Source organism: Bos indicus, chromosome 12, assembly GCF_029378745.1.
Source record: "Bos indicus isolate NIAB-ARS_2022 breed Sahiwal x Tharparkar chromosome 12, NIAB-ARS_B.indTharparkar_mat_pri_1.0, whole genome shotgun sequence".
In the NCBI taxonomy this organism is placed as follows: domain Eukaryota; kingdom Metazoa; phylum Chordata; class Mammalia; order Artiodactyla; family Bovidae; genus Bos; species Bos indicus.
This window is the reverse complement of record NC_091771.1, coordinates 35,237,249-35,253,208: the sequence shown is the minus strand read 5'-3', so window position 1 is coordinate 35,253,208 and position 15,960 is coordinate 35,237,249. Positions and strand designations below refer to the sequence as shown.

Below are 15,960 nucleotides of genomic sequence, written 5' to 3'. Positions count from 1 at the left end.
GCCAGCTCCCCAGGGCTCCCCTAAACTCTGCATCCTGGGTGTCTCATGTGCCCGCCCCAATTCCTCCCCATATGAGCCCCTTGGGGTCTAGTCACGGGCACTTTCTCTAAGTGAGTTCATTCATTTATCTTTATTGCACTTAAGACCTTGGTAAGCTTGTGGTAACATGGACACATATACAACTTCCTCTGTGCAGAAAGACAGGAGTTGCGGGAATTGCAGACTATTTTTAAACACAAAAACTCAGAAAAAAATAAGACAATATTTTTTTCTGAGTGGATTTGGAGATAAGTTGGGTCATTTTTATCACAGGAATTTTTCTTAAGCATAACTGATAGACTTAAACCCAGACCTTTTTTTTTGGGAAAACAAAACATGAGAGACTTTGAATTTATTTTAGCTGTTTTTGATTCTGCATGTGTGGCAAGTGTTAATTTATCATCTTAGAAAAGTAAGGAGGGGAGAACATGACAAACACGTTTTGTGTTTTACTAAGTTTTAAGGAGAGCAGTTGTTGTTGTTTTTGCAGTGGTTCATTTCAGCCCTTGCATGCAGACACAAAAATTGCTTGTAAAATATAATTTCACTAGAAGATGATTCTGATGCAGTCAAAATAAGGAGCCAGTGCTGAGTTCAGCTCACAAGTGACCCATTTTACTTCTATCATTGAGCTTGAGAATAGTTGCAGGTGCGAAAATTGGGGGGGCATTTTGAGTACTGGCCTTCCTGTGCTGGGTCCCAAAATGTGCCTTCTCTGCCTTGGTTGGGTCGTTTTGCTGACTTCTAGCTTTTAAGGAGTAGAAGGAAGAAAAACAGATTTCACCTGATTTAAGAGTTTTCTATTGACTGGGTTTATTCTTTTCTTTGCAGAGTTTAGAGAAAGTGAGCACAGAGCACCAATTTCTGGTTTGAAACACAACTTGTGGTTTCCCACTTGTTAAACACGTGCTGTTTAAGACACTTTGCCTGAGTTGATAAAGTGCTTGTAACGTCATGGTTGTTGGGGAAAATTCCCCGAGGAACCAATTTCTTGCCGCTGTTCTCCAAACAGAAGGGGCTGCGAGGATCCTGGTTTCCTGCAGCGATTTCTATATCTGAAGTGGATTCAGGGTACGAGATGGCGTTTGTACGTATGTGTGTGTGTGTAGTTTTGGGGTGAAGAAGCAAATCCCTCACTTTGAAAGCTCAAACGAATGCTTTCCTCTGGAGACATAGAACAAAAAATCCACTGGGCTCAGTAAGCCTCCTTGACGCAATCTGTAGACAGAAGCTTGTCCCACAGTTAAGCATCCTTGACGCAATCTGTAGACGGAAGCTCGCCCCACAGTTAAGCATCCTTGACGCAATCTGTAGACGGAAGCTCGCCCCACAGTTAAGTGGTCCTGACGTGGGATGGCCGTCAGCCCTCGATCCACAGATAACCCCCAGCACATGAGCAGAATGGTGGCCGTGGGCAGCCCTCAGGCCAGGATAGCAAGATGCAGTTACCGGGGAAGACATACGGCTAGCAGTTTCTACACACCCATCAGGAGGTATGAAAAGCAGAGTGCATGCATTTTTAAATGTAGCGCATTTCTTCTGCTCAATAAATGTATCATAGAAATCATCACCACATGTTTATTAGACACCGTGCATTTATGAGCGAGCTTGGTGGTCTCCTTGGGCCTCTGCCAGGGTCTAATGGAGCCGTCAGGGCTGCTCAGGTTCCTCCTGGAGGGTTTCCTCTCCTTCCTGCATAGGCTGAGGAACAACAGCAAATGTCCCTACATGGAGGGAGAGGAGGGACGAGCTCCTAGTTCCCCTAAAATCTGCCCCCAGTTTTCCAAGCTGGAGACCTTCTCCCGGAAGTCACTGTGCTCAGGAGCGAACGCGAGGAGATAACCACTCACACAGGAAGAGGAAGATGTTAGCATCAGCCTTTGTTCAAAACTGGCTTCTGACCCAGTGTCAACAGTCTCTGGTACATCACGCCAGAGGGCATGCTGACCCAGAAGCGAGGGTAAAGCTGGGGCCTGGCATGAAACATCACCGCCGTTCTTTCTGGAAACCAGGAACGAAACATGTTAGAGGCAAAGAGCACTATAACCTTAAAGCTGATGTGCATAAGACAGCTTGAGTGCAAAAGAAACACTTTGGAAAGAAGTCACAGGTACTAGCTCATAGAACTCAAGAACGTCTCCTCTTGTGTTGTTGGTGTTTAGTTGCTTCAGTTTAGTGGCTTTAGTTACTTAGTTGTGCTGACTCTTTGTGACCCCACGCACTGCAGCCTGCCAGACTCCTCTGTCCATGGGATTCTCCAGGCAAGAATACTGGAATGGTTTGCCATTTCCTTCTCCAGGGTCTCCTCTTGTGCAGTGTCATCAAATACCCTGGCCACCAGAGCTGTTGTGTCAGGAGAGGGTAACTGAATTTTCTGGTGCAGAGTTCACTTGTCACGTGGAATCAGACCTGGAAGGTGGCAGATCCTCTTTGCTGAGCCCCTGCGATAGGGCAGCCCCTTCTGAGGACCTGAATGTGCAGGTGACCGCAGGGCTCACCCCTGGGTGGTGTTGGGAACATGTCCTCTTCTACGGGAGGTGAGGAGAAAACCCAAGACACAGGGTAAGGTCAGAAATGAGGACAATGAAAGTGGGATGACAGAATCGGTGGAGAGGAGACTTAGGGTGGTATTCATATTAGGAAGAATTGTCATTTGGAGACGACAATGACTCTGAGGACAAAGCAGAGGGAAAAGTCAACTAGGAGAGAAATCTGAATTCAAGGAGGTGCAGGGAGAGGATATGGAGCCAGTGGAGCAAAAACAAGGAGATCAATGGCACCTGATTCAGCCCTAATGTACTGAACGTGGCTCACTAACGGATCGTCTTAGAGAGAGAAACACGGAACGTGAACCAGGCACAGCTCTGCAGGTTAGAGCACGCTTCGTGTCTGACTCCCAGGTGAGGATGCACTTCCCGGAAGGGACTTGTTCTTCCAGAGAGGTAAGGAGTCCGTGCCATCAGCGTGCGGGGGGCTGGGTCACATTTCCAGGTGTGCTGTCTGTGCGCCCACCTCCACTCTCAGTGCAGGTTTCTGTGGTGTCTATTTATGAGTTTGTTTATTTCCTTTCTCATTGAGGATGTACAGCCAGCATCTGCCAGAGGAGAACTGAGTGGGACGCACTTGGGTGATTTCACCCCTCGAGAGGTTGAGCCCAGGGGGGCGTGGTTAGAGGAGGTTTGCTGGGGGCGGCTAGTCCAGGGGGCGTGGTTAGCAGAGGTTTGCAGGGTCACAGGGTCCTCGGAGCCTGTCGCCCCCTGCCTCTGCTCTCCCTCTTCTCCCTTTTAAACATAAAAAAAAATTTTTTTTTAGTTTATTTTTTGGCTCTGCTGGATCTTCGTTGCTGCGAGGGTTCTTTTCCAGCTGTGGTGAGTAGGGGCTACTCTCTAGTTGAGATGTGCAGGCTTCTCACTGCAGTGGCTTCTCTTGTTGCGGTTCCCGGGCTCTGGAGCACAGGCTCAGCAGTTGTGGGGCACGGGTTTAATTGTTCTGCGACTTGTGGGATCTTCCCGGATCAGGGATCGAACCTGTGTCTCCTACATTGGCAGGTGGTTTCTTTACCACTAGTGCCACCTGGGAAGCCCCTACATATATATACATGCACACATATGTCATATTGATTATATTTCTTTAGACAACCCTGGTTCTCTATGCAATGAAATTAAAAGACGCTTGTTCCTTGGAAGAAAAGCTATGACCAATCTAGACATCATATTAAAAAGCAGAGACATTACTTAGGGGACAAAGGTCCATCCAGTCAAAGCTATGGTTTCTCCAGTAGTTATGTATGGATGTGAGAACTGGACTATAAAGAAAGCTGAGCACCGAAGAATTGATGCTTTTGAGCTGTGGTGTTGGAGAAGACTCTTGAGAGTCCCTTGGACTTCAAGGAGATCAAACCAGTCAATCCTAAAGGAGGTCAGTCCTGAGTATTCATTGGAAGTACTGATGCTGAAACTCCAACACTTTGGCCACCTGATGGGAAGAACTGACTCATTGGAAAAGATCCTGATGCTGGGAAAGATTGAAGGCGGGAGGCAAAGGGGACGACAGAGGATGAGATGGTTGGATGGCATCACTGACATGAGTTTGAGCAAGCTCTGGGAGTTGGTGATGGACAAGGATGCCTGGCATGCTGCAGTCCACGGGATCACAAACTCCCAGACATGACTGAACGACTGAACTAGACTGAGAGAACCCTGATTAATACAATGAGTAATGAAAAGTTCACAGTATTTCATGTATTTTTAGCCTTTATATTTTTCCTCAATGATAAACGTATCAGATTGTTAGCAGAAAAGTAAATGTTGTGTTACTTGTAAATCAGAACCACTGGGCATGAGGATGCTACACTTGTGATCTGGAAAACTTCCTCCCCTTCCACATTTGAGGTGAAATGCATTTTGAAAGGAGCAAATGACTTAATGTAGGTTCAGTTAAAGAATAAATGAAAATTGAATAAATCACTTGAAACATGTTACATCAATAACGTAAATTGTCTCATGAAAAACTAACAACAGTGTGGCAGACATCTCATGCACATGATCACATTTAAAACTCTTACCACAATCAGTTACTTTCACTCAGAACACTAGTATTTTCAGTTAGTTTAAAAGCAGACATATTTTCTTCATCTTATGCTTTCAAAATCACTAAAAACTCTAACATAATATTGAAGGGCAATTTCAGCAATGTCTGGAAACTAAAAGTTAAGAAATTTTAACAAGTTGTTTTTCTGTGTAGCTTTAGTTTTTGAGGCACTTGATTGGAATTTGTGGCAGAACTCACACTAGACCAGGGTTTCTTAACCTCAGCATCGGTGCATCTGGTTGGATAATGCTTCATTGGGGGGCCTGCCCATCTGTGTAGATGCCCCTCTACCCTGTAGGTGCCAGCAGCACTCCTGCTCCCCCATTGGTGGCAATGAAACAGATCTCCAGCTGTTGCTTGGAGTCCCTGGGGAGAGAATGACTGCAGTGTAGACACAGATGCAGTGAGCAAGGCCAAGCATGTGACTAAGTGAGGGACCGAAGCCTCAAGTAAGTTCAAACAAGAGCCTGCTTGATAGAAAGGTAAAAGTTAATGAATCCCTTGGCCTCTCTGGTGGCTCAGTGGTAAAGAATCCAGCTGCCAATGCAGGAGTCACAGGAGATGCAAGTTCGATCCCTGGGTGGGAAAGATCCCCTGGAGAAGGAAATGGTAACCCGCTCCAGTATTCTTGCCTGGAGAATCCCATGGACAGAGGAGCCTGGTGGGCTACATTCCGTGGGTTGCAATGAGTCGGACACGACTGAGCAACTGAGCACGAACAAGGAATCTCAGACCATTTGGAGCCTGCAGTGTTGGCTCCTCACACTTGACATGTGGCTAACAGGAAGGGGTTTTGCTGTGCGTGACTTCCCTGGTCCCTCTCCACCCTAGTTTTGCCAGGATCAAGGCTGCAGCCTACCCAGAATAAGAACACCGTCTAGTGAGAGACCTCTTACACCCTGTAGTAATGACACTGTGTTTGAGTAGCAATGGTTCAGTTCCATGGACAGTTCCACAACCACCAAGTGTGTGTCCTGCCGGTCCTGGGAGGGAAGACCGAGGATCAGCAAGAATGTTGTTTGCTGAGAGCCCTGCTTCTGAAATGAGCTGAGATATGAACGGCTTTTGGAGAAGGCAATGGCACCCCCACTCCAGTACTCTTGCCTGGAAAATCCCATGGATGGAGGAGCCTGGAAGGCTGCAGTCCATGGGGTTGCTAAGAGTCGGACACGACTGAGCGACTTCACTTTCACTTTTCACTTTCATGCATTGGAGAAGGAAATGGCAACCCACTCCAGTGTTCTTGCCTGGAGAATCCCAGGGACGGCGGGGCCTGGTGGGCTGCCGTCTATGGGGTCGCACAAAGTTGGACACGACTGAAGTGACTTAGCAGCTTAGCAGCATGAATGGCTTTAAGCAAAGGAGGAAGTAGGAGAAGATGAGGGAGAGAAAAGTTGGGTGCCCGGGTGGTCGGTGTGAGGTGTCCACCTGGAGAGGCTGCAGCTCCCCGTCACCCAGTCAAACCATCCACCAGGCTTGCTCTCCAGTATGTATGATTTTGTTAATGTCCGGACCACATGGCTTGAAGCAGGAGAGATGATCCTAGATAACCTGGCCGGTCTGATCTTATCAGTTTAACCTTAGAAGCAGAAATGAGGGGACTTCTCTGGAGGTTCAGTGGTTAAGACTCCGTGCTTCCATTGCAGAGGGTGCAAGTTCGATTCCTGGTTGGGGAACTAAGATGCCACATGCTACTCAGCATGGTCAAAAAATAGAAAAAATAAGTTAATAAGTTAAAAAAAAAAAAGAAAAAAGAATGCTCATTTAAAAGAAGAAGCAGAAGTGAGGTTTCCTTGAAGTGCAGGAAATTTCTGCTGTGCTCCAGCGTTCCAGCCTGCAAGCCTGCCCAACTTGGAATTTGCCAAGCCAGCCCCCACAGTGCCTTTCAATCAACCTCCCACCCCTCCCCCTTCTGTGTTTCCCTGGAAGCCTAATGAACAAACTGATTTACAATAGGAGAACCACCACCATTGTTATTGTCAAGGGACATAATGAGGACAGGACCCTATCTCATTTATTTTGTTTCCTCCTGGACCCTGGCACATGGGCGCTCAATAAATGATGAACTGAATGAAATTATTATGAGCAATTATGCAAACAGCTCTGGAGTATAGAAAACAATATTTTGAATGTCTCTGCTAGGAAGGAGGTGATTTTTATGGAAAAGGGCATCGTTTAGCTTTCAAAATTCAAAAACAGTGTTTTTCATTATGTAAGTAACATTCAGCCCACCATTGAAAGTCTGTGAACTAGAGCACAAACACGCGGAGAGTTCACGGTTGTGACCAGCAGGACCGGGCATCCCGCAGGTCCGCCAGGGTTCCCTCCTGCCCTCCCGCCCCAGGCAAACGTGCGTCTGTGTGGTGGGGGTCATACTGTCTTAAGAGGTTTCTTGTTTTGTTGCTTTTCCCTTTGTTATGAATAGTCTTCATAAATATCATTTCCTCTTTATTGTTCCTTTGTTGAAAATAGCTTTACTGTGTATGTAACATTAATTTATGCTCATTAATAACTTTTACTGAGTCTCTTTTAGGTCCCAGGCGTCTTCCATGGTCTCTCTGTTTTTATTCTCAAAGCAAGTACATGGCAAATACCATCCGATGAGGAAATTGGTCTCAGGACCATTCATGAGCTTGTCCAGCCTGTCCAATCTGCCAGGTGGCAGGGTTCTGAAGACAGTCCTCTTTCTACCTTGCTGTGTTGTCTTGTTTTGCTTATTTCACCCGATCGTCTGTGGATCCAGGGGTTATGAACTGTGGGGAACATCCCTTTGCATCTTCTTCTGTTGAAAAGAATATGTCAGAGACTCAGGATCTGGCCCTGTATTTTATGTTTTAGTGTAAATAGTTTTCTACAACTCAGCAAAGGGGAGCACACCTTTTTTCTTTAAGTGCATGAATATTGGTGTTTTGCTTTAATTTGTTTTCAAATTTAGTTCACATTCCAATCATTTTTTTGCAGAGGAAAAAGCCATAGTTTTTAGGTTTGGGTTCATCACTGGTTAACTATCCCATTTGAAATCCACATAGTCAGATACATACTTGAAACCCCTTCCATGGACACCCAGCCCTTTTGGAAGGATAGAAAGCCCACTAAGAAAAATCCAGCTGTCCTTAAAGAAACATTCAAAGACTACTAATGGGTCCCGTCAAATGGATCTCATTGTACCTTTTCACTGAGAACTGATTCAAAATGTAGCATTCTCTCCATGTTGGGGTATGCTTAGAAACACTAAGAATTCTTCATTGTCCTTTCACTGTGTATATAACCTACTGAGGTAAACGATGCCATCCTAAACAGCCCCAAACATGGGCGATGGATTAAAACACAGCCCTGTGGAGGAGGAAGTGTCAGCACTGTTGGTGTTTAGAACATGCGTCCACCTCCTTTGCCCTCAAGTCACTCCTGTGTACTGCAAAGAAGAATGCCTCACCAACATTAACCACTCGCCACGATACAGTGTGCTGGGTGTGGCTGCATATTCCTCCTTTTCTCTGAGCTCATGCAATTTAATTATTCCTGAGTAAATGCTCACTCTCTTTAGTCGCTTATTCGTGTCTGACTCTTGGGACCCCGTGAACTGTAGCCCGCCAGGCTCCTCTGTCCATGGGATTCTCCAGGCAAGAATACTGGAGTGGGTTGCCATTTCCTTCTTCAGGGGATCTTCCCGACCCAGGAATCGAACCCAGGTCTCCTGTATTGCAGGCGGATTCTTCATCGACTGAGCTATGAGGGAAGCCCTGTAAGTGCTCCCACCCCACTGATATTAATGGTGTCCTCAGAGTCTGACCAGTTTGTGAATAAGACCACAGCCCTTCCCCTTCTGATTTGCTCTTCTTGTTTGTTTGTTGTTATAATTTTCTATTGTAGGATAATCGCTTTACAATATCGTGCTAGTTTCTACCATACATCAACATGAACATTGTTCGGTTTTAATTGCGTTAGTCCAAGGGGAGAAGTTCTGGGCAGGGAAACTTTCTGGATCACGTCCAGAGGTCAGTGCAGAAGCCCTGCTGACCACCATGCTGAGGACCAGCTGGGCCAGGGAGTGGCCGCTGTGCCCTAGGGCAAGGGCTTCGCTGACCTGGCCAAGCTGTCAAGAAGGTGCTTAAAGATGCTGTGTCTTCTGCTTTCTCCTAAGGCCAGCTTGGTAAGGCTCTCTAGAGAGACAGGAAGGATAAACATGTCTTCCTCTGATATCAGAGACAGAAAGGATAAACATATCTTATATCAGAGGAAGACATGTTTATCCTTCCTGTCTGTCTAGGAGCCTTACCAAGCTGGCCTTAGGAGAAAGCAGAAGACACAGCTTGGCCAGGCCAGCAAAGCCCTTGGACAAGCCCCTCCTGGCCCTTCTCATGAATTATAAAGTTTTTGCTAGGAGAGATAATAGGAATTAGATGCCCTTATTTTCTTTGTTCAGAGAAGGCAATGGCACCCCACTCCAGTACTCTTGCCTGGAAAATCCCATGGATGGAGGAGCCTGGAAGGCTGCAGTCCATGGGGTCACTGAGGGTCGGACACGACTGAGCGACTTCACTTTCACTTTTCACTTTCATGCATTGGAGAAGGAAATGGCAACCCACTCCAGTGTTCTTGCCTGGAGAATCCCAGGGATGGGGAAGCCTGGTGGGCTGCCATCTATGGGGTCACATAGAGTCGGACATGACTGAAGTGACTTAGCAATAGCAATAGCAATTTTCTTTGTTAATATTCTCTTTGGAATTCCCTGGTCGTCTGTGGTTAGGACTCCACACTTCCACTGCAGGGGACACAGGCTTGATCCCTGGCCAAGGAACTAAGATCCCAAATGCCACATGGCCAAAAATAAATAAGTAATAAAAAGTACTTTAAAAAATAATGAATTTCTCTTTACCCTTCTTTCCTTTTTTACTCATCCTTTACCACATTTGATGTATGGCTTCTAGAAATTTAAGCCACACCTCTAATACTATTTTTTTCCCCTTAATATAATTTATGCTTTTATAGTTTTTCTCTTCTTTCTATGTCTTATGTTCTTAGGTACTTGTTATAAAAACAATAACTCGGTAATTACCCGTTGAATTGCTGAAAAGGCATAGGACTGTGAGAAAGGAGGTAGCTGGATGTTTCATTAATGATAAGGTTCTGAGGCAGGAAATATGAGTGGGGGACATGGACAGATGATGTAGTGGGCGCCTGGCTACAAATTAAGCTTCAGTTGGGGAGAAGTGGGTGTGGGGAAACCTGGGGAAATATAGTCTTGGGAAAGAATATGGAGTCACAGGAAGTACTGGGAAAGATAAGGACTGATTCTAATGAGTTAATGAAATTCCAGAGGACACCCATGGTGTTTTTAAACCCTGCTCTGTGTCTGTTATGTCTGAAAAGAGAAATAAGTGCAGTGTGAAGCCCACTGGGTGGACCCTTGCAAGGGAATTGTCGTCACAGTGGTTGTGCACCACACCTGGAATGAGTTCTCATTTCTTATCAAGGTCTCCCTGGTTTTGTGGCTTCCCAGGGGGCTCAGCAGTAAAGAACCTACCTGCCCACACGTGAGGTGCAAGACACGTGGGTTCGATCCCTGACTTGGGAAGATCCTCTGGAGAAGGAAATGGCAACCCGTTTGAGGATTCTTGCCTGGGAAGTCCCATGAACAGAAGGAGCCTGGTGGGCTACAGTCCACAGGGGACGCAAGAAGTCCAATGTGTCTGAGCACATTCTTTGGAGGTTGGTTCAGAGCTGTATAAGAAAACTTTCCCTATTTTTTTTTTTTTTTTCCTTTAACAAACTGCTCAAGGTTTTACTTTATGGATTTATTATGAGTCACATGACAAGTTAGTTATTCGTGATGGATATTCTTGATGGGCTGCTTCCAGTCTTCTGCTAACATGAAGAGTGCAACAGTGAGGAGTCTCCTAAGCATATGATTTTGCACATGTATGTACAGGTATTTAAGATAAATTTCCAGAAGAGAGATTGTTGCATCAAAGACATTGTTGTACATTTGTAATTTTAATAAATATTACCAAACTGTGTCAATTTCACCTCCATGGTAATGTATGAAAGTACCTGAATTTTCCAAACTCTAATGCCATTTCATATTATTTTTAGTACTGGTCAAATTTATAGTAAGAAATGGTATATCAGCAGCTTTATTTTTATTTCTTCTTGTTATGAATGGAATTGAGCTTATTTACTAATGTTTAAGAACCATTTATATTTTCTTTTCTGTAAACTATTTTATCCTATTGTTAGTATTTTTCTTTTTTCTTTCAGCACTTGAAATATTTTATTCCACTCTTTTCTTGCTTGCATAGTTTCTGAAGAGAAGTCTGATGTAATTCTTACTCTTGTTCCTCTGTAGGCAAGATTTTTTTCCCCTCTCTGGCCACTTGCAAGATTTTCTCTTTGTCCTTGGTTGTCTACACTGTAGACATGGAATATGATACGTGGAATGTGGGATACAGCATAGATTTTTTGGTATTTATCCTACTTAGTATCTCTGAGCTTCCTAGATCTGTGGCTTAGAATCTGTCATCAACTTTGGAAACTTCTCAACTATTATCATTTCAAATATTTCTACTTCTTTTTCTCCTTCTGATCTTCCCATTACATATATGTTATACCTTTCATAATTGTCCCACAGTTATTGGATATTCTGTTCCATTTGTTTCTTTTATCTTTGCATTTCTGCTTGATAAACCTCTATTAACATATTATCAAACTCACTTGTTCTTTCCTTGGCTGTGTCCAGTCTAGGAATGAGTCCATCAAAGGCATTTTTCATTCTGTTACAGTGGTTTTACTTGTAGCATTTCCTTCAGATTCTTTCCTTTAGCCTTGATCTCTCTGCTTACATTGTCTGTCTGTCCTCACATGTTGCCCATTTCCTCCAACTAGATCCCTTAGCATATTTATCATGGTTGTATCAAATTCCTGGTGTGATACTTCTAAAATCCCTATCATGTCTGAGTCTGTTTGGGTCTGATTCCAATGAGTCCTTTGTCTCTTCATATTACAGGCTTAAAAAATTATTTTTTAGCACACCTTGTAATTTTTTGTTGAAAGCTAGTTGTATTGGATAAAAACTGCTGAGGTCAATAGTCCCTTAGTGTGAGGTTTTATATTTATCTGTCTGGGAGCTAGGCTGCTTTTACTGTTTGCAGTAGCTATGGTGTCAGGGGCTAAAATTTCTTCTGGTGTCCTTGTTTTTGCCTCCCCTGTTGTCTTTGGGTTTCCCTGGAGATTCCTTAAATAGGGTCTGAGCCTGTAGTTCTTTTAGCTCTAACTCCTGTTACCACACAGAAGCCCTGTGGATGCAGCCAGTGAGGTGTGCGGGCAGGGAAGTATTCTGTGGTCCCATGACTGGGTCTCAGTCTCTCAGCCAGCTGGAGTCTGGGATTTCCCCTCCCCCATGTTGAAGGCTGGAAGGGCTGGACTTGGATATTCCCTTCCCTACAGGTGTGTTAGGAGCTGGTAAAATAGTTCCCCTTGAAGGCAAGCTATGTTAAGGAGAACAGAGAGCTCTGGGCATGTTTCAAAATGGTTACTGTTTTTCCTCTTCCTGAAGGAAGCAGGAATTTTTTTCAGATCTCCTCAGTGAGAACCTGGTAGGATTTCTGGAGGTAAATCTCAGGAAAGTGTGGAGTCCCTTCTAAGACTGGGGCTCTTCTGAGTTTTTAATTGTCAAACTTGTCCACACTGAGCCCCCAGAAATTCATCAATTATAGTTTAAAATGTTCCTACTGATCCTGGTTCCAGTTGTGGGCTCCAGTTAAGAACTCTCTGCATCCGTCTCTCCAGTTTCCAGACAAGCAGTTTGTCCTGTGACCTCAATTCTCTGATGGATCTAAGAAGAGCTGTTGACTTTACTTTGTTCAACCTTTTTCTTTCTGTGAAGAGAGACTTCCAAGCTCTGCAGGTCCAGACTGAGACCAGAAGTCATATTTGTCTTATTGATTTGTAGGAGCTCTTTGCATATTAGGAAAATCAGTCCTTTGTCTTGATATAAGATGACCATTTTTTCCCGTTTTGTCCTTTATATTTTAAATTTGTGTTTTCTCCCCATGCAGTTAAACAAATATTTTGTGTGTTGAATTTATTATTATTCTCTCTTAGACATTTTCATTCTGTGACACAATTAGTAAGGCCTTCATAACTCAGATTATAAAGGAACTCTTCCATTATTCCTTCTAGTACTTGTTATGGTTTTATATTTTATGTTTAAATATTTGCTCCATTTAGGTTTCATCTTCATGTAGAATGTGAAGTATAGATACTACTATATACTATTTAGATATCTACTCTCTATTCAGTTGTTTCAAAATCATTTACTCAATAGTTCACATTTTCCTCCCATTGACTATTATGTATTAAATTCCAATATGCATTTGTGTCTATTTCTATGATTCCTATTCTGTGTTATTGCTTTATCTCTTTATTCACATGCTGAAATGAATGTTATAGGATAATGCTACTCTGTTTTAATTAGTACAACTTTAAAATATTTATGGCTGCTACTTACTTTCTTATTTTTAATGTCAATTTCAAACATTTTTTGTCAATTTAAAATTTCTATATTAATTTTAGCATCAATTCTTCTAATAAAACAGCTGTTTTTATTATGATGCTGTTTTTAGATTAATTTAGGAATGATTGCATATTTATGAAATTAGTTTTTCCACTTAAGAACATTGTGTGGCATTCCATTTGTTCATGTTTTCTTTTGTGTCCCTAGAGAGCTTTAAACACATTTATTCATATAAATCTTGTGCATTTCTGTTAAGTTTTTTCCTGTGAATCTTATCTTTTTTTTTCCTATTTTAAGTGTGGCCTTTATTTCTTCCTTACATATTTTAATTGGTTGTTTTTATGTGTATATGTTTATTTTACGGAAACATGCTATTTCTAAATTTTACAAGCATATATCCAGTAAAACAGAGGGCAGTTGGGATCTGCACCATAGGGGTCTGAGGTCTGTGGACTTGGCTCCACGACTTAGGAGCACCGTGGCACTGGGTACTGTTACTTAACTTTTATAAGCCAATTTCCTCTGGTGTACAATGGGATAGTAACAGTACCTTCCTCGTAAGGTAGTTTGCGGGTTAAAAAGATAAAGCAGGAAAGCCCTTAGTAGAGTCTGGAGCACAGGAAGCCACGGATCAATGTTGGCTACTGTGGTTCTGTCTTCACCATTAAAGCTCAAATCTAGTCCATGGGGGTCAGAGTGGGAACTGACTCCAATCTGCGGGAACCACTGCCCGCCTCCCAGTTCTCACACGAAGCCCACCAGTAGAGGAAGGGCTATTGTGTGGGGGGATTGGGGGATGGAACTGGAAGGACAGAGACCCCTTACCTGGTTGTTGTAGGAAAAGAATGAAAGGGTTCTGGATGGTCTGCGTTTGGGGATCCAAGGAAATCAAAGGAGAAACACGCGGATGGAGTAAGCAGCAGGTTACCACCCCAACAGGGGTGGGCAGAGCACTATTTCCAATGTCTCCTTAGGTTTGTAGCGAGTCAATAGCTTCAGGCCACTTTTACACACAGGTATCCTAGCTCCATCTTTGCATCCGCTCAGCAGGACCGCGAGGGAGGAACCGGAAGTCGCAGGGAGCGGGTGGGGTGGCAAAGCCGGGTGCAGACTTGCCACCCCGTCCTAGTGCGCACTCCCCTCAGAATCTCTTCATTTCCCTTGTCAAGTCTCCTATTTGGGTCCGAGGACTAAATTATCAGCAGGAAAGACAAGGGACAAACTGGAAGGCGGGGAAACCAGAAGGATGAACGTACTGGGAAGAGGTAGCCTAACGTGGCTTTGGGTTCAAATCAGTAAGTGTTTGCTGAATACCCCGCGCGCAGATGAAGCCACGGAGCTGTGTTAAGAAGAGTGTGGTCACAGCCACCACGTCTTAAGCGTCTATTGTGTGCTGCCTGTTCCATGGCATTTTCTCTTTTATTCCTAACAACAGTCTTCCGAGGCAGTGACACTGCGTGCCTCTAAGAAAGCAAGGCCTGGGTCCTCTCGGAGCTGAGCCTCTGTGCACTAACTGAAGAATACCCGTGCAGCATACGCACAGGCCAGGGCAGGGGAGTCGTGCACCACGGCGGAGCCGGGAAGGTCTGCAGGGCGTCCGCCCCGGGCGGTGGGTGAGGTCCGCAGAAACGGGGTGTGATGGGCGAGAGGAAGGACACGGCGTCCGTCCCTGCACGAGGGGCAGGGGGAGCTAGCCGGTGGGCGAGGGAGCCGCGCACTCTGCCTGCAGCCGGGGGTGGAGACGCAGAGGAGCGCGGGCGGAGAGACTGCGGCGGAGAGGGGCGCCCGGCAGCGGGGAAGGCGCTCCACCGGCTCGCCCGCCGCCGCAGCGCTTTTACTGGGGCCGTCACGCGGCTGCGGGGTTCGGAAGCGGAAATGCTCTCGGCTCATTGGCTGCCGGTCCAAATCCAGACCGAAAGAATGCGCTCGGGGCCGGCGGGTGGGAAGCGTCCCCAGCCCGGCCTCAGGGCCCGTGCCCACGTGCCGCTCGGCCTGCCTAGTCGGGCGGCTCCCTCTCTCCGCATCGCTCCTTCCGTCTGCCCGCCCGCCTGTCTTTCTTCATTAGGTTTTACCAAAAAAAAAAAAAGTAAGCAACCCGGCGCATTGTACCCAAGTGGTCCAGTAACGCCCCCGCCTAGCCCAGCGCCGCTGGCCGCCTCCGTGGTGGATGCGAGCAGCTCGGGTGGTTTCTGAGAAGGGACACTTCCTCCCCCGCCTCTGATGTCTGCCGCCGGGCAGTTCAGGTTCAAGCCCACCGTCGACGTGACTGCTGTAAAGGCCGCGGGGCAGGGCTCCGGAGCTCCGCGCACACGTAAGCGAGACGCACGAGGCAGCCCCGGACACGCAGTGACCCGGGACTGCGGCGGCGGGTGTGGGCACGGAGGGGCAGGACGCCGCGCCCCCCTCCCTCCCCCCCGGCAGGCCGAGCACGCCTTCCAGCCTGGGGGGCAGGGGCAGGTCGCCCCGGGTCGCCGGCACCTCCGGCGCCCGAGAAATCTGCACATTCATTGCTCCCTTTCGTCTTCCGGCGACAGCCCTCCGTGCCGAGTAGGGCCAGCCCGGTCCTTTGCCGCCGGCCGCAGAGGCGGACCCGACTTCTCCCCATAAAAACGCTGCGGTTACTTCTCCCAGCGCCGGGGCCCCGGTCTGCGTCCCACCTTGCTTCTCCCTGGCACGTCCCGCGGCCTGGAGCGGTGCTCAAGTCTCGGCAACTTTCACCGTCTGGCCGTTTCTAAGACAATGTGAACAAAGAGGAGCAGGGGCGAGCGGGGCGCGCTAGCGGGCTGGGGGCGGGCGTGGGGGCGCCGCGCTCCAACCGG

General features: G+C 46.2%; 1 protein-coding gene across 1 annotated transcript; it reads right to left on the bottom strand.

The window, feature by feature from the left end:
- Nucleotides 1-6,957: 6,957 nt before the first annotated feature.
- LOC139186155 (uncharacterized) lies at nt 6,958-15,746 on the bottom strand. Its single transcript, XM_070799959.1, has 3 exons — nt 15,397-15,746; nt 13,967-15,197; nt 6,958-7,411 (listed from the first exon to the last, which is right to left on the bottom strand). The coding sequence occupies exons 1-2, from the start codon at nt 15,744-15,746 to the stop codon at nt 14,651-14,653; spliced, it is 897 nt and encodes a 298-aa protein (XP_070656060.1). The 3' UTR covers nt 6,958-7,411; nt 13,967-14,650.
- Nucleotides 15,747-15,960: the final 214 nt, after the last annotated feature.

Excerpts from the sequence above, each read along its gene's own strand:
- LOC139186155 (XM_070799959.1), bottom strand. The coding sequence starts at position 15,746 with ATGGGGAGAAGTCGGGTCCGCCTCTGCGGCCGGCGGCAAAGGACCGGG. Across the intron at positions 15,198-15,396 it reads TTACAGCAGTCACGTCGACG|AAAGACAGGCGGGCGGGCAG; the intron begins GTGGGCTTGAAC and ends AACCTAATGAAG.